Genomic DNA, 19344 nt, shown 5'->3' on the forward strand with positions numbered 1-19344 from the left:
TGGCAGGAAAACGACCCAGAGGAAGACCAAGATATAGGTGGATTGATACGGTACAAAGTGCCTTAGACGATAGAAATATAAGATCTGATAATGTTGGAGTCTTGATAAGTAACAGACTGATTTGGAGGAAAATTGTAGATAGGAAGTTAGTAATGATGTAAATTTTTCATGTAGTACTGTCATATCCTGTACACCCCTTGAGGGTAAATGGCAGGAATTTGATGATGAATAAAACTGAAATGATTGTATCTTTTATCAATAATCCATTTCAAGAAAACTTGAACATCACAGAAATTTCCAAATAAAATTAGTGAGCTGTTTGATATAAACCAAAGCTGAAGTAGAACTTGAGATAATAAACGTTCAGGATAGTTTACATTTAAAATCAATAAACAATGAAGTCATTTGGAAGTATGCACATGAAAAATTCCGAATATTTACTAATATTACGTGAAAAATTCTGTTGTTTCAGATCGACATACTTGTCAGAATCTGCTTTTTCAAATATGACCGTCATAAAAAATCAATTAAGAAACCAAGTTACAAATGATCATTTGGATGATTGTCTATGATTGGCCACTTCTTCATATTAACTTGGCTATGAAAATATTGCGAGGGCCAAACAATGCCAAATTTTACATTAACTTTTTATTTTTTATTTTTTTTTTTTTAACTTGTGAGTATGTAATCAATCTATTGTTTTTTCTAACTTTGGTTTTCCAAAATAGAGAAATAAATATTTTATTCCAATATATATATATTTTTTTGTTGTATTAAAATAATTAAAAGTGATAAATAAATTTTTAAATACACAAATAAAGTTTTTAGTTGTGTATATTTTTTAGTTGTTTATTTGTGCATAATCAGATATCAGGTTAGGGGAACGTGATCTATATAAGAGAGTAGATCACCGAATAACTTTTTATAGAAAAGTAGCTCGCGTAGTAAAAAAGGTTGAACACCACTGCTATATACTAATGCCAGAAGTATCAGGAATAAGGGGGAGGGGTTTTTGGCATTGGTTAGTGCAACCTCGCCAAATTTATAGGCAATTAGTGAGACTTGGCTAAACAGCAGATTATGTAGTTACAGGGATAGAATGTGAAGGGTTTAGTATTTTCAGTGAAGACAGGATGGGGGAAAGGGAGTACTGCTGATGATAACAGATGAATTGAAACCAAAAAGAATAGGAGACAGGATGGCTGGTCATTTGAAGCCATCTGGTGTGAGATTAATGCAAGTAAGAAAATCTACAGTTGGTTGTTACTATAGGCCAGGGCGTTCCACAGATGATCTGGAAGACATGCATTGCCAAATTAGTACAATAAGTACAGGTTGAGTGATTATTATGGGGGACTTCAACAATGGAGATATAGACTGGAAGGAATAAAGATCACATGGCAGAAAGGAAATAGAATTTATACACCTGTGGAAGGATAATTACTTAAGGCAGCATGTGATAGAGGGATGGGAGAGTATTGGACCTGGTCATTGGATCAGAAGAGCTAACAATAACAAACATTGCCAGCAATTGGTGAAAGTGACCATGTGGTCTTGACTTGGGAGATTGCAAAACATATATAATGAGGAATATTCTATCAAGAAGGGGTATTTGTGGAACTACAAGGCAGGTCATTATGACATGCTTATTTGACATGATTATGACATGCCAGATTTGAGGTAGGAGAGTCCCTTCCGTCTACTATCGGTCTTAGTGATATATCTCGTTTATGAATTTTGGGAACCCCATATATTCTAGGAACTAATGGGTGTTTTGATTGTAAATTTCTTTTTAGTTCCTCAGACCAATTTGGTATATTCTTGATAAGCAATGGGTTCACCTCTCTCACCAGCTCTAGCAAACCTCTACATGGAAAATTTTGAAAATAATGCTCTACAAAACTGGCACATCAAACCAAACATTTGGCTCCGCTATGTGGACGATATCGTCATCATTTGGCAGGAACAGCACTAGAACTGACTGCATTTAAAGACTCTCTTAATAACTTACATCCTAACATAAAATTTACTCTGGAACTAGAAGAAAATAAAAAACTTCCTTTCTTAGACATCCTTATAGAAATAAATGAAAAAAAACCAGATTATCGTTCTCCATTTATAGAAAGCCACCAAACACAAGAAGATTCCTTCAAGCTACCTCACACCACCATTCCAAGCAAAAAATAGGCCTCGTAAAAACTTTAAAGGATAAAGCATACAGCATCCCCAGTACAGAAGAAAAGTGGAAAGAAGAAATACAATACTTAACACAGATCCTACAACTGAACGGTTTCAAAACTAAATTAAGAAAATTCTCAATACAGCACCTAAACTTAAATAAACAAGACTTCAAGAATGCAGTCACCCTTCCTTATATCAAGAATGTCACAGATAAATTAGCCAACTTCTCTACAAGTACAACATAAAAGTGACTTTCCTACCACTTGAAAAGATCTTCTACTGGTCATGATGTACTCTGGGACAGAACAAACATGTCCTACATTGATAAAAACTGTTTCACAAGAAAATTCAAAGAGGCAGAAAATATGATTAAAATTCCTACACAATGCAACAAAAATCAAGGCTTAATTTTAAATCAAGTTTGGTCAGCGTTTATCAAAAATTTACCCAGTTCAGACCTCGGACAGAGTGAAAGTGAACCACAGAACGCGACATCAAATAGCATTGTTTCCAGCTAATATGTATTAATGGTTGTATAGATCCGTCATTCGGTTTTTTAACGAACTTTTTTTGATGTTCATAAATACCAACAAATGAACTTTTTTTTCCGTAATTTCTTATAGTTTGTGCTTTAAACTGTTAATTATCTTTATCCCTGAAGATGTTAGTCTGACGACTAACGAAACTTGTCGGGTTTGTTTTTTAGTACTTGTTCAGTTTTAGAAAACAGTCTTTTTTAATAAAAATGTGGTCACAAAACCAAAATAATTCGACTGATCTTCATGGCTAATCTACTTATAAATAGGGGGTTTGACTTAACATCAATTGTCTTAGTAACCCATAATGTAAATCACATCTCCTTGCTGATGTAGATAAGGGAGTGTGTGCTTTGCATTATGGGATACTAAGGCAAATGATATGAAATCAATAGCCCTATATAAAAGTAAACTAGTCATGGATACTTCATGTGCAAGCTGGATACTTCCATCGGTAAAGATTACAAAGAAAAACACAGAAACAAAGAAAAATTCTTTGAAACTAGAGAGGTCTAATGTGGACACCCTGTGTCCACATTAGACCTCTCTAGTTTCAAAGAATGATAAAAAATCAAAATACAGAAATATGTAAAGTTTGGGCTGTTCAAACATTCCAGAGACGCTACAAGTTTCATCCAGATTTTTTTCCTGCATTGTGATGCAGTGCTGCTGCTGGACAGGACTGTTGCAGTTTTATCATAGTTTTAAACATCGCATCAGGAGTAGAGAAAGTGCAAGTCATGTGGTGGTTAGCTGAGCTGAAATCAATCAAAGCAGTGCAGCATCAGTTCTGTCAGGTGTACAAAAAGGCAGCACCCGACCCAAGAGTATCTGTTTGTGGAAAGAAAATTTCCTAATGACATGAAGCGTTTTGAAACAACAATTGGAAGAGAAGATAGAGAGGATTCGCAAGACCTTTGTGCAAAGCCCGACAAAATCCGCCAGGAGAGCGTCATGTGAACTACAAATACCCTGCTCAACTGTTCACAAGGTTGTCCATCATAAGTTGCATCTACACACATACAAAGTGCAGGTGTTGCAGAAAATTGAACAAAAATGATAAGCCACAACAAGCTGAAATTCTGGAACATGCATTGATGAGAATCCAGATTTTCTTTCCTAGATTTGCTTTTTTGGATGAAGTCACTTTTCATGTCAGCAGAAAAGTGAACAGGCACAATGTCAGGATATGGGGTGGGGGGTGAAAAATCTCACTGTGTCATGGAACATGTGCATGACAATCCCAAGGTAAACATCTGGTGTGGCGTAATGTAAAATGCTATCATTGGTCCATTTTTTTTCGTGGAAAGCAATATCGATAGAATGATTTACCGTGACATGAGGTAAATTTTTCTTTCCACAACTCGAGAATTTGCAACACTGCATCCTCTTTCAACAGGTTTGTGCCCTGCCACACTGACATTTGGAGGTCTGTGCAACTCTTGACAGAGGTCTTTCCTCAGCAGTGGATTGGACATGGAGGACCAATTCCCTGGCCACAATGATGGCCGGATCTAACTCACTTGATTTTTTCTTGAGGGATATGTGAAGGACACAGTCTACGCAACTAAAGTGGACAGCCTAGAGAACCTGAAACACTGCATTTCTGCTGCTGTGTCCTCCATCACCCCTGACATGCTTCAGAGAACCTGGTGAGAGAGACTATCAACTTGAGTTTTTTTTTTTACAAAAAAAATTAAGTTGATAGTCTTGGTGAGTGTTTCTTCTCACTTATACAATTTCAACATCATGGTTCATACACTTAAATAGCAGTAACATGTTGAAACTAGAGAGGTCCAATGTGAATACCCTGTATAATTTCTTGTCAAGTATTATGTATTTGTTAATGTGAGTGGATTGTTGATAGAACATGAATTTCCTTCAGAGTTGCTAGTGAAGGCAGAATCCTTCATTAAAAGTCTTTAAAAGATTTTTTTATTTTATTTTTTTAAATGGCTCTCCAAAGCAGCACTCGTGTGATGTAGAAATATAGAGAAAAGAAAAATTAGAAGTTGCTCTATAGTCTAAATGTAGTTTTACCTCTGAATACACAAATTAATAGTTGCCAGAATATACGATGAAAATCATTAAACGTAATCATAGTAAATTTCCAAAGTTGGGGACTTATGTATGCCATAGTGAGATTTGAATACACAGCAGCTTATTAAAACAAGGATTTATGTGCTGTGATATCACATTTCAACTATAGCTGGCTTGTCATATTGTAAATTAAGCACTGAATTCTTATCAAACAACATTTGACTATATCCCGTATGAAGAAATAATGATACAGGTAGAATGTGGTATCTGCAACCTTCCCAACAATATCAGACTGGATGTAGTTGGTGTTCTTACCCAAGCTAAACCACCAAAAAGCAACCTAATTATGGAAGAATTCAAAACAACAGTAAAATAATAATTACTGAAGCAGATAAGGGAAATGCCACTGTAGTTCTAAACAAAACTGACTACACAGATAAGCTTACTTCTTTACTATTAGATCGATCTACCTACCTCCCTACAGAATATGATCCCACCAGCTCCCAAATCAGAACACTCCATAGGCTCCTTAAGAAGGTTACTTCTAGGTCTGTGGACGTGACTAACAAACTAAAACCTTTTAACTCTAGATCCCCCTGAATATATGGACTATCAAAAATGTGCCATTACGTCCCATTGTGGATGGCATTGATTCCCCCACATACAAATTAGCCAAACATTTAGCCAAAGTGCTCACACAATATACTGGCCCTACAGCCAAGACAACCCATTTTAGCCTACTTTAGGACCAACTTCAGTTGTTTTCTTCAGCCATGTTTGTTTAGTGTTAGTGCCTGCATGCACATATCATTATTTTTATGTTCCCTGAAGATGGTAATGTAACATTACTGAAATATAGGAAGTATTAATTAAAGCTGTTTAATTAATATTTTAATATACATTGTCTTTTGCTAAAATCTGACAGTTATCTACAAGAATGGATAAATTTTCCATAACATATATAAAAGAAAAGCACAGTTAATTAAATGTCTCTAAAGAGAGACACTTTGTCTAAAATTCTCTAAGGCTATTCATGTTGCCATTTCATCCCCGAAAAAAGAGAAAACAGCAGGCTATCAGAGGAGAAAAGGTTGTACATTATATATTTTTAGAAAGCAAGTCTTCCTCTGTATTAATGAGAATGTAAATTAAAAAATAAAATAAAAATCAATGTTGCTAACTATAATAATAATATATACTATATGCAGAAATATAAACATGTTAAGAGAAGTTACAATTTACACAGATCAGTTAAAAGAGAGTTAAAGTAAGAAATATGGTACAAAAACTTATTAGATCTTCATGTAGTCAAAACACTCACCAAGAGGTCTTCATTATGTTTTCAAAATATATCAAACTACCACAAGAATTCATTTACAGTCTCTGCACTTTGAATACATTGTCAGTGTGTGTGCTATCTCATACAACTTCCAAATCAAACATTATAGCCTTTAAAGGAATGTGGAGAACCGACCAGGGCTTCTGACCTAATGTCCAATCCTCACCTTCTCGTGGTGCACCCTCTTGGGTATCTACCTGGTTACTGAACGAACGAGAATGGGCTGGCAATTTGGGATTTAGCCGACCAAATTGTATTCTTATCAGCTTCAACCGATATAGAAAATGATGTTACAACTTGACAAAATTTCATTACGGCTGGGGAGTCGCCCGGTTAAACAAGGCCCCTGTTGTTTTCGCCAGGGCAAACAGCGAAAAGTCAGCTACTGGAACAAATCTGAAAACACACCCCAACTCAACATCACCGGAGTTAAAGATTGGTACTATCAACATAAGAAACCTGAATGGCAAAGAAATGAGCTAGCTGAGGAATCAGATAAGTACCAGATTGACATAATAGGGATGACTGAAACAAAAAAGACAAAAACTGGTGAGATCTTTCTCAGCAATACATACAAAATGTTATATTCAGGAAATGACAATTAAGGAAAAGAAGGAGTAGCCACAGTATTCAACACAAAATACGAGGCTAATCTTCTTGAATGGCAAACAGTCTCAAGTAGAGTGATGTTGGCAAATATGAGAATGGGGAATTGGACAATGAGACTTATTTGTGCCTATGGTCCCACAGAAGGCTCTACTAAGGTAGAAGTGGAGGAATTTTTTCAGGATCTAGAGAAAGCTACTGACACAATGAAAAAGGAAAAGTTGGTCCTTGTTGGGATCTAAATAGCAGAGTAGGAAATGATTGTCAGACATACAAAAATATATTGGTAATATTTGGAGAAAAGAGCAAAGCTAATAATAATGGCAAACACCTGTTGGATTTCTGCTCAGGACATGGACTGGTTATTACTAACACCATGTTCCAACATAAAAATGTGCAGAAATTCACAAGGAGAGAAGAGGGAAGGAATAAGAAAAGTCTCATTGACTATGTTATTGTTGTTAGTGATGTTTTCTTCCTGGTGCAGGACACCAGAGCATACAGAGGATTTGAAATTGGAAGGGATCACTATTTAGTCTTGAGCAGGATAAAATTGAATTTCATATTGAAAACAATAACATGTAAGAAAGTTTTAAATCAAATAAAAGTTGAGCAGCTCTCAGATGTGAACAGTAGACTAACATACATAAAGATTATTGAAGAAAAAATGAAAGAGTTTGAGAACAGGAACCAAATCTTCGATATTCAGTTGTAAATCTTGAAGAAAACCCTGATTGATTCAGCCAGAAAAGCATGTGGGAGGTGGTCTGCAAGGATAGAAAAATCAGGACTCCATGGCGGACACAGGAAGTTAAAAAGACAGTGAAGGAAAAGAAGAAATCATATCAAAAGTTCCTGGCAAATAAGTCAGCTTTTGCTCTTAGAGAATACAGAGACAAATATAAGAAAGCAAAACACTGTGTAAAACTAGCTAAATAAAAGTCATGGGAGGACTTTGGCAAGAACATAGAAAATAAATATCAAGAAGTGGTAAGATATTCTGGAGATTGTTGAAGAAGCTTAGAAATGGAGGAAAGAGTGCTATAAAAGGAGTTAGAGATGATAAAGGTGACATGAAAACAGGAGAAAAAGATATCCTTGAAGTATGGAGTAATTACTTCGAAAAATTGCTAAATGAAACAAGCAGTGATAGCACAGTGGTAAAAAAACACTCAACAGGCATACAGTAAGGAATACATATCCATACTTGAAGTAGAAAAAGCCATCAAAGGCTTGAAATGTGGAAAGGCAGCAGGAGTAGATGATATTCGACCAGAAATGCTGAAGTAGGCAGTATAAAAGTCTTACAGTGGCTGCACTGCATAGTTCAGAAAACCTGAACAGAGGGACGAATTCCCGATGATTGGAGTAGAGCTCCAATAAAAAGGAAAATAAAACTGAATGTCAGAATTACAGAGGTATTTCCCTACTGAGTGTTCTTGGCAAGATCTATGCAAGTATACTTGAGAAACGGCCGAGACGAATTGTGGAAGAAAAGCTTGGTGAAGAACAAGCTGGATTCAGGCCAAATAGAGGCTCTTCACTTTACAACAAATAGTCGAGAAATCATGGAATATAACAAAGATGTGTATTTAAGTTTTGTCGATCTGGAAAAGGTATATGACAAGGTGCTAACAGAGAAGCTATTCAATACGCTACAGTTATATGGTGTCAATAGGACATTATATCAAGCAATACTTAGTCTGTATTTGAGTTGTAAGTTGGTAGTTAGAATTGCAGGATGTACAGGAAGATGGTTTAATGTTAAATCTGGTGCGAGACAAGGATGTACATTATCCCATCTGTTATTCATTATCTATATGGATCACATTATGAAGGAAAAGGAAAGTGGTATTAAACATGATATCAGAATTGGAGATGTTAATGTCAGCTCTTTGCTTTATGCAGACGATGTTATACTTCTGAATAAATCTGCTACAAGTTTGCAAGATTCCCCGACTAAATTGAATAACTGTTGTAATAGATATGGTATGAAGGTCAGCATTAAAAAGACAAAGACAATGAAAATAGGTAGAATTGTTGAAAATGTCAACTGTGTTATGAACTGTGAAATTGTGGAACAAGTAAAACATTTCAACTACTTAGGCACGATTTTTAGTGAAGATGGTAAATTAAATATGGAAGTAGACAACAGAATCAACAAAGCTGGTATGGTAGAAGTCAATTGAATAAATTCATATGGAATAAGAAAGAAATTAGTCGGAACACTAAATTAGCTGTATACAAGACAGTGTTCAAACCAGTTTTAACTTATAGATCTGAGAGCTGGGTCAGAAGTAAAACACTAGACTAAAGACTAGAGACCACAGATATGAGAGTCCTGAGAAAGATTATAGGCGTGAACAGATGGCATCAATGGCAATATCATATTAGAAACGAGGATATTAGGAAAGAACTTGACATTGTCGGCATCCAGGAATGCGTTAACAGAGCTAATCTCAGGTGGTATGGTCACTTAAACAGAATGGGCAAGGAAAGATTAGCAAAACAAGTGTTCTCTGCCAGGTTGGCAGGAAAACAACCCAGAGGAAGACCAAGATATAGGTGGATTGATACGGTACAATGTGCGTTAGACGATAGAAATATAAGATCTGATAATGATAATATCGGAGTCTTGACAAGTAATAGACTGATTTGGAGGAAAATTGTAGATAGGAAGTTAGTAATGATGTAAATTTTTCATGTATTACTATCATATCCTGTACACCCCTTGAGGGTACATGTCAGGAATTTGATGATGATGAAAATAATGTTAAAAAAACTACATAAAATTATAGAAAAAAAAAATCACATCTTTGTGGATCTTATAAATTTAGCTAGTAAATATTACTTTTCTGTGCTGCTTTCGAAGTACATGCTTATCATCATCTTGCCAAAATGCTTCTTCTGCTTCTCTTTCTTTCTTCTCCTTTTCAGCTTGCTTTACTGCTTCTTTTCGGCTACGAGCTTCTGCAGATTTGGTATTATTACCAAATTTTTTAGGCATTTTCTACCTACTTCTGGAGAATCATTCAAAAAGTAAACTAAGAAAAAAAAAAAAAAAAAAGCATATGCTGGGGGATGACAACCGTATTAATTTAAAACTGCAGATAAGAAACAGTTATCACAGTAATTAAAATTCTTTCTTTCATTGTAACTGAACAGTGTGTAACATTTATTATAACTGATTTATGAATATTACTACTGTTTAGAGTTATGTGTATATCTTTAATCAAACTTAAAATTACCAGGATTTCTGATCTTCAATTTAAAGTCATCATTTGAAGTATAGAGATATGTAACACAAAGAATTAACAATCATCTGACTCCTTATATAAAAAAAAAAGCAATCGTTTTCATGCTCAAAACTGTAATTATACGAGTTTAGTGTTTTCACCAGTATAATAGCATTTTTCAGGCTAGCAAATCAGACCATATATTAAGAAATAATATTTCTTAATATCTGGATCGTACTTACACATTTCGGGGCTTGACTAGCTAGTGTGCTCTGGGACAACCATTACAAAGTAAATAAAGACAAATAAAACAATCAATATGTATAAAAACTTTTATCACAATTATTAAAAAAACTTATGCTGAGTAAAGACAATACGTATTATAAGTTTTTCTTAATAAATGTTAAAGTACTCTAAGTAAAGACACTACAAATGCTTTTCCTAGACTTCTCTTTCGCAAATGTATCAATAATATCATCATAATTCAAATTATTCACATCATTTTCAATAAATAATAGTGATAAATTCGACATTTTATCCTATTGAAAAGAGTTTCATAAATAATTTTTCACCCTTTTAAGAACAGAAAATTAAAGTTCTCCACCGTATTGTTCCACATTAGGAAATGCTGATCTGAGTTCATTATTTATCAGATTGTACACGTCTACTACATTATAAATATTTTCTTCTTTTACATATTTCCAGAAACTGGTCATCTAGAAAAATGTGGGAATTATTTTCAGTGACATTCTGATGGGATTTGCATCATGTAATATTAAGGTAAGTGATGTGAAGTCATTAGCCTCTATATACGAGTTGCTCAGTTGTGAAATTACTTCATTAGCAAACTTTGTTTGCTTACACTTAGATAAAGGATTAAACCAAGAATATAATTTCTTGGCATCTTTAATTTAAGGAGATGACACACTAATTAAAATAATTTAATAATACTGCCAATATTTTGCCAAAGTCAAATTAGTATCATCAGGGAACGATGCACAGATAGACATTTGCACCCAGGCACCACTCGTGCAAGTGAAAATGAAGCAGAGAAACAAATGTAGGCCTAAAGTTGTAAACTATTAAGGTCTGAGGATGAGTATTTCCCCTATCTGAAGCAATTTTATGCATCCAAATTTGTTGAGGTTTGGACAGTTTTTTAAAGCGGAAGTAGAGTCCATAAAAAGTCTCTCATATCTGTATTTGCTATGGTGAAGTAAGGTAGTCTTTACCATCATGTCTTGTAGCAGATATCCAAGACATGGTCTATGAGTTGTGAGCAGGCAAAGTGGTGCTACCAAATTTAGTCTTTGTGCTTAAGATTCTGATACTGGCCGTCCTACCTGTTTGGCCATGGTAGGGGAGATTAGAGCTGCATAGTACTTATAAAACATTAAGCATATCTGGGGACTGTAGCTGGTCTTTAAGAGAGGAGATAGGTGTCAATTCAAAACTGACACCTCTAATATTCACCAACAGTTGCACCACACCACTCCCAACAGTATGGCATTATAAAAACATTGGTTAATAGGACAAATTGATTTGTTCTGATAATAGAGCATTTACTACTTCTTTCTCTTCTTTAGCCTGTTTCCAGTCACTGCTGGAAACAGATCTCCCTATTAACTTTCCAGTTCTTTCTGCCAAGTCAGAAAAATATTAACCCTTCAAACCTCACCCTTTTCTTCCTCCACCAAAGGGGAAAAACAGGCTAGAGCAGTGGTTCTTGACCTGGGCGGTAGCACCCCCCAGGGTGCTGTGAATGCTGAGGGGGGACAGTAAGCATTACAATACCACTAATATAATAATAAACTTGAAAAAAAAAATTTAAAAAAATTGAGACTTTGTTTGGTGAATATTGAAACTGATATCAAAAAATTAGCAGGATCTCATCAGGATCAGGGTAACCATTAATGATTGGCTTATTAAATACAGTAACTTTACATCTTTTTTGAGTAACAATTAATTTGTATCAAAGTCACCAATTTTTAATTAACTATCAGTTTAAAAATGTTGATGATAATTTAAGTTTGCCTAATAATATATTATAATTATCTTATTGAGTCATTAACCTAGTGCAAAAATGAGCAGGGGGCACCAGACAAAAAAAAAAAAAAAAAAGGTTAAGAACCACTGGACTAGAGCAAAACTATTACCATTGTGATAGTTTTGCTCTAGTCCAGTGATAGATTTTTCTTTCACTGGACTAGAAATTACCATTCCTTACCTGCTACCATATATCACTAGTACAATCCTCCAGATCTGATTAGTGTCCACCTTTAATCAGATGGTCAAATAGGCTAGACAGCCAATATCAGAATCTCTGAGCACAAAGATTACATCTAATACCATTACTATGGCTACTCAATACTTTCAGACCACACCCTGGTCACCCATTACAAGACATGTTGAAAAAAAAAGGCCACTTTACTTCATTATAGCAAATACAAATACAAGAGACTATCCATGGAATCTGCTTCCATTTAAAAAATATCCAAACCTCAATTTTAGATGCATAAAATTGCCTCAAATATGAGAAATGCTCCCCAGTCCTTCATCCCAATAGCCAAGAACATCCAATCAAGTCTGCTAGGTGATACAATTTATGACTATAGGCCAATCTTTGTTTTTCTCCTTCACTTACCCATGTAGTGCCTTGCCTGTGTGCATGTATTGTTCCCTGATGATGCCAATCTGACAACAAAATACTAGAAGTATCAATTAAATTATTTTTATGTAATATAACATCTAAGTTGTCATATCCTTCTTAAAAATATCAGTATGATAATGTACTGGTTTTTCTAAATACAAATGACAGGAGTATCAGGAATAAAGAAAATGACTGTCATACTGACACTCAGCCTGTGGTGATTACTGGTATCAGTGAAACGTGATAGAATATGATGTCCTGACAAAAACAGAAGTGGAAGGGTATAACATATTTCACCAGGATAGGGAAAGTAAATGAAGTGATGGAGTGTTACATGTGATAAGTGATCCATTTTTTTTTTATTCATTAAGGACAGAGAACTGGATGGGAAATGGCAGTGACAGTTCTGAGAATGTATGGTGTGAAGTAAAGGTGGGCAGGACAAGATACAGTTGAATCCACTTATTATGATCAATCACAGATAATATTATCAATTGGCTATTGTTATCAAAATCAGTCAGTCCCAAAACACACCATTTAAAATGAATTAAAAATAATCCATTTATTATAATCAAATTTCTGGTTATTGTTATCAAAATCCTTGAATGCATGTCAGAACTTTAATGGTTAATGAGGAGAAAATCTGACTTTTGTTACTTAAGTATAAAGAGCTAATAATTACTTAAATTAAGGGGACTTTTGTGTTAATCTTCTCCTAACCTTAATCTTCCATAAATTTTCAAGGCAAATGCAGGTGGGTATAAATACAGTCGAATTGTGATTTTTCAGGTTTATTTTTGTGATCTCTTTCAGTAAGTGAATTTGACTTTAAGTGCTTGTTAAAACAGTCCTTAGCATTATGGCAGAAGCAAGTAAATAACATAAAGATTTATCTTTTAAAGAAAAGCAAAGAATTTGAGTGCTATGATGAGTTGCTCAAAATGAGTCAGCATAGTGCGGCTGTATATTTAAAAATTTCACAACCACTCTTGTGTAAGATCTTAAAAAAACAGATCAAAGATTGAAACTTCAGTTCTTACTAATAAGAACACTGATCGGAAGAGAGGCCAATCTGGTAAGGATACTCAAGTTGAATCAGCATTAAAAATTAGGTTTAGTAATGTTCGTGAAAAGAATGCTTTGATTAATGAGCCTTTGATGTGTCAAAAAGCAGATCTTGCAAACACAATGGGCAAAGAAAATTTCACCCCAACTGATGGACGGTTTAACAGGTGGAAAAAGCAAGAGAATATTGTGTACAAGCGTATTCATGGTGAAGAAAAAAGTACTGATATAATTGATGAGCTTCCAGGTAGTGAAGAAGTTGATTACTGTTGACTTTCTGCATTATTTTGGAGAGGATTGAGGTGATTGCAATTGGTTGATAGTTGGATGTCAGGCTTTTGTCTCCCTTTTTTGGAATGGGTTGGATATATGCTAGTTTCCATGAGATGGGCTAGGTGCCAGCTGAGTATAGAAGATATGATATAAGACGGGTGTTAGCTCTGGAGCACAACATTGGAATACAATAGGAGAGATGTCAATGGGACCAGATGACTTTGCAGTGTTGAGGTTGTTTAATATTCTTTTTGTCTTTCTGCCACAGGAGACATACAGTGCTCAGCTGCTGGTATGGAAAGAGGTGATTTGCCTTCATTGTGTATGCAGCAGTTTGAGGAAGAGTGATGCTAGGAGGTCAGCTCTTTCTTTGGTTTCTGTAACGGTGGTGCCACCTGGATGGGAGCGCAGGCAAGCAGAAGTTGCATCTGATGGCTTTTGCGAGTAACCAGAAGGCATTGTCTGGACAAGAGATGAGTTTTCTGGACTTATTGGATTTCCTGATAGTTGATTTACATTATTGCATGCTTCTGCATAGGCTGAGCATATGAAGCTTGGGTTTTGATGCAAGCCACCTGCAGTAAGCTGAGTTTTTTTTGACCACTTTCATACATCTTCTGTTGAACCAGGGCTTGGAAAGTGGACAGGAATTTTGGATGGAATGAGGGATGAATGCCTTCATGCCATGGGTAAAAAAGGGTAGTAGTTTTTGACATCATCCCACTTTGTACCCTTGCAGTGCCAGATGACACAAGGTTGGGTGTGGTCAGAGGAGTGGCATTCTGTGAGACTGGAAACTTGCACTAGATTGTGGTCTGAGTTGCTAGGAAGAGAGGTAACTTCTATAGTGTCTGGAAGGAAAACGAGTTTAAAAAAAAAAAAAGGTATTGGGAGAGTTCAGGGGTTTGTCAAAGGAGTAGGATGAGTGGAGCATGATATGCTACTGTTGGCAAAGCTATGGATAGGATTTGTAGTGATTGAGAATGGGTCATTTATGTATAAGCAAAAGAGGGTAGGTGAAAGAATGGAGCCCTGAGGTACTCCTGCACTGGTGGCAAAGATCGGAGAGAGAGAGAGAGTGTGCAGTCCTCTTTCACTCCCTCTATCTCCATCTTCTGGAACAGTCCACTACAAGAAGTATTTTCAATCAGCTAGAACCTTCAACTCTTCAAAAAAAAATGTTAATAAATTTCAGACTCATCACCTGCACCCCAGACACAGCACTGATGTGTGCTTATAGGTCCTTTTACTTCTCGTGTATAGGATCAATATTAAAAAAAAAAAAGTATGGAAGACATTACAGACATAGTATTATATTAGTAAGTGAAGCTAGAGACTTAGGGGTTTTTGTGGACAGTAGTTCAGGAGTCACATTCAACATCAACTTCCATCAGCACTCTTAAACAGAACAATGTAGGAATAAGGAAATTATTTTCCCACTTTGCAAGACTTTGATAAGACCACATCTGGATTACTGTGTGCAGACATCTTCACCTGAGTTTCCATGGGATGGGGAGATAGTTGAAAAGATTTGGTAATGAGTAATGAAGATGATAACTGGCTTATAGAATTATGTATGATTGGCCTATAGAATTATACATGAGGACTTGATGCAATGCTGTCTTTCAAGTTCAGGTAATGTATGGAGGAGAGAATATATGATATGAGTTAATATGACAATCTTACAATATGGCCACAAGTGTGATTTTGCAGCTTATGGGTGGAGGTAGAACTTGGGGTCATTCCTGGAAGTTGTATATCTGACTGCATAGCGTAACAATAGAATTATTTTGGATTATCTTAGCCAATTATCAGCTAAGTATAGTATGATCACTGTTACCAGCTGGAGTCAGAACAGTATCATGTCTTTAAGAAAAACCCTCTCTGACACTAAAATCACATCTAATACTCTCTAACCTCTAGTTCCTTCGGTCACATGCTATTTATGGAAGTTGTTACAACAGCTCAATAAATTCATCTTCTTTCTTCTTATTATTATTATAAAGAGAGATCTCCAGGAGTCAAACACTCATTGAGGGAGGACATACATGTTCTTGAATTCATTCATGCTATTTGCATGCGCAACATCCACTGGCTATCCATTCCAATCATGCACCACTCTACGAGAGAAAAATCTAGCCCTCAACTTCCAAGGATGCCCTCTGTCCTTTCCCCACCCTCCATAAAATGAAAAATTCCATTTACTGAAATTCTGTATAAAACATTTAGAAGTTTGTCACTTTCAATCACATCACCCCTCTTTCTCCTGTTTGCTAGTGTCCACAGTCTACAAATTCTCAATCTGTATTCATAATCAGTATCCCATAATCTTGATATCATTTTTAACACACTCCTTTGCACTCTCTCCACTGTATCAGAATAACCATGGAAACCAGAAGACCAGACCTGGGCACAATAGTCCAAGTGACATCTTATCAAGGCCTTGTAAAGAGGTAAAATAACTTCATCTTTACATGCCAAGGTTCATTTCAGCATTGCAATTATTCTCTGAGTTGCATTTACAATTTTTACTATATGACCCTTGAACTTCCTGTCTACACTAAAACTCCAAGATCCTTAGCCTCATCAATTTCTTCAAGCATAATCCCACCAATACAGTATAACACTGGATATCTAATCATGCCGAAGTGCATGACCTTGCATTTATTAACATTGAAATGACAGCCATTTTGACATGCCCACAATTCCAGCCTAGTCAAATCATTTTGCAAGTACCACATCAGCAGCACTCCAGCAAATAGCTGGATGTCTCCTCTCAAATCATTCCCAATGTTAATGTACAGATTGAATAACAATGGACAAAGAATTGATCCTTGCAGCACACCACTGGTTACCTTGAATCATGCAGATTCCTTCCCCCCCATATACAGCTTTTTGATATGTCAGCCATTCACTTATCCCTGTCAATATTTGAGAATCCAATCCCATATTCCCCAATTAATGCAGTGTTTCATGCTGTTTTCTGTCAAAAGGCTTAGCAAAATTCAAAAGTATCAAGGTATATCTATTCCCCTTGTCTAACTCAGTAGTGACATTATTAAAGAATATGAGCAAGTTGCTTTTAAAACATGACCTTCTCTTAGTAAACCCATGCTATTCATAGCAAAGTAGAGATTCTCTGTCAACCCATTTCTGAATGTAAGCGCTAACCAACTTTTCGAAAATATTCACCATCACCCCTGAGATAGTGATTGGTCGATGGTTGGATACATCGGTCTTTGCAACACCCTTGTGCAATGGAATTATCATACATTCTTTCCACTCCTGTGGAATTCTCACTGTTCTGAGACTCAAATTATATAGCCAGGTCAGCTGAACACTCTTTTAGCAACCATGCTGATATCTCATCAGTTCCCACAGCAGAATTCATATTCAGTTTGTGCAACAATCACTCCAGCATCAGTCACCTGTACACTATCTGCATTCAATAGTTATTCTTTCAAATTTATTTTCTTTCTTTTACTTGCAGCATGCCTTGCAGAAGTCCAATCATATGTCTGAGGCATTTGCCCATGTGCAAGGCGGAAGTGACAAGAAGTAGGGGTTTGAAGCAGCAATGTGGTAGCATGAAATTTTTTTTTTTTTTTTTTTTTTGCTCAATCCTGCTCCCCCCCACTTGGAATGTTACATCAAACCCTGAAAATTGCTTGCTAACGGGACTCTGGCAAATCCAATTTCATGAAGAGTGTCTGTTCTGATCACAAACTTACTACTGCGTGTGTGGGGTAGCCGACACGGCAAGAACTGCAGTCCAGATCTCACTGAAAAATATGCTATGAGGACTCTCAACATAGTTCAGTGAAATGTCAACAGCACTCAAAAAAAGATGGAAGAACTTAAGAACATTTTATACAAAAATACCAAAATAAAATTGTAATAATGTGTTTCTACCAAAACACATTATTGCAATAGTCAATGCATATCACCCAGATAACACAGATATAAATACAGAATCACTTCAACAACTAAGTCAAATGTCGGACACAAAGATCCTTTTAGGAGATCTAAATGCCAAATCCAACTTGGGGCTCCCCACAACTAGATTGGAAAGGAGCACAAATAGAAGACATAATTGATGATCGAAACCTTGAGATCATAAACAACAGGCAAAATACATATCTGTCAAAAACAAAAGGCACAGAATCAGCATTAGACATCACAGCAGTAGATTATGAAACTGCGAGTCTTACCCAGTGGAAAATACTAAAGAGTGATCATAGACCTATTATCGCAACCATAAATTTGCAGTTAGACCAAAAACCACAGACAAAAAGATCTTGGAACTTCAGAAAAGCAAATTGGCCTTAAATAGACACAACTATTAGAAACATATTGCACTGGCACACCCACTAGTAAAGAACTTGATCAGCAACTACTAGAACTAACTAACAACATACAGAAAGCTGCAAAAAATTCAATTCTCAGAGGTGTGATCTTTCCATTTAGTAAAGATCACAATATCACTGCTATGATCACTGAAAGAGACATTATTAACGAACAGTTAAAACAAAATAATACAGAAGACAACAGAAAGAAGTTAATAGAATTAACTCAAAACTTATGTTTTGAGTTAATTCTAAACTCTAAAAGATGAAATTTCTAACTACAAACAAAAAAAGTGGGAAGAATTCTGCAATAGACTAGACCCAAGAAAAGACTCACAACACTGGAACATCATCAGATTATTAAACAACGCAACGCTTCCGGATACTGATCACTCTTCAAACACAGTCTCTTCAGGAACCAATACAGCAGCAACAAACAAACAGATGGCAAATTTACTTGCCAAACATTACTCTAATGCAAGCAAGCTGCAATACAATAAAGAAGACAAAAAGTGCAGGAAAATTGCAAAACAACTGCTAATACAATCCAGAACATATCCTTCTGAAGACATCTTTACTCAGCACCTCACAATGACAGAATTAGAAACAGCAATTAGCCAAATTGACCTTGACAAATCACCCAGAATTGATCTTATCTTTGGACATTTGATTAAAAACATGGGAAAAATTGCCAAAAACTGTCTTCGAAGATATTTAACACCTCTTGGAATGCAGGTAAACTACCAAAAATCTGGAAAACATCAGTCATTATACCCTTACTAAAACCTAACAAAAACCCTAGTGACTGTAACAGCTACAGACCAATAGCTTTGACTAGCACTCTCTGTAAACTAAACGAAAGAATAATACATACCAGACTTATGAATTGGCTCTTAGAAAATAACAAGATCAACTTCTACCAAACTGCATAAAGTCTCAACACAGTACAGAAGATTAATTATTTTATCTTTGCCAATCAGTCATAGATGGCTTTCAAGAAAAACCACCAAAGAAGACAACAGCAATATTCTTGGATCTCACAGTTGCCTACAATTGCGTCTGGAGACAAAAG

At 35.7% G+C, this 19344-nt stretch overlaps 1 protein-coding gene across 1 annotated transcript in view; it reads right to left on the reverse strand.

Moving 5' to 3' along the window:
- The window catches only part of LOC150099725 (coiled-coil domain-containing protein 124-like), an 82725-nt gene that overhangs the window by 51947 nt on the left and 11434 nt on the right, over positions 1–19344 (reverse strand). The window contains exon 2 of the mRNA XM_090404407.1: positions 9554–9746. Within this exon, the coding sequence (XP_090260533.1) occupies positions 9554–9709 (156 nt within the window). The 5' untranslated portion in view covers positions 9710–9746. The remainder of the gene's footprint in view (positions 1–9553; positions 9747–19344) is intronic.

Source organism: Typopeltis vanoorti, chromosome 14, assembly GCF_054136105.1.
Source record: "Typopeltis vanoorti isolate ZY-2024b chromosome 14, IOZ_Tvanoo_1.0, whole genome shotgun sequence".
NCBI lineage: Eukaryota > Metazoa > Arthropoda > Arachnida > Uropygi > Thelyphonidae > Typopeltis > Typopeltis vanoorti.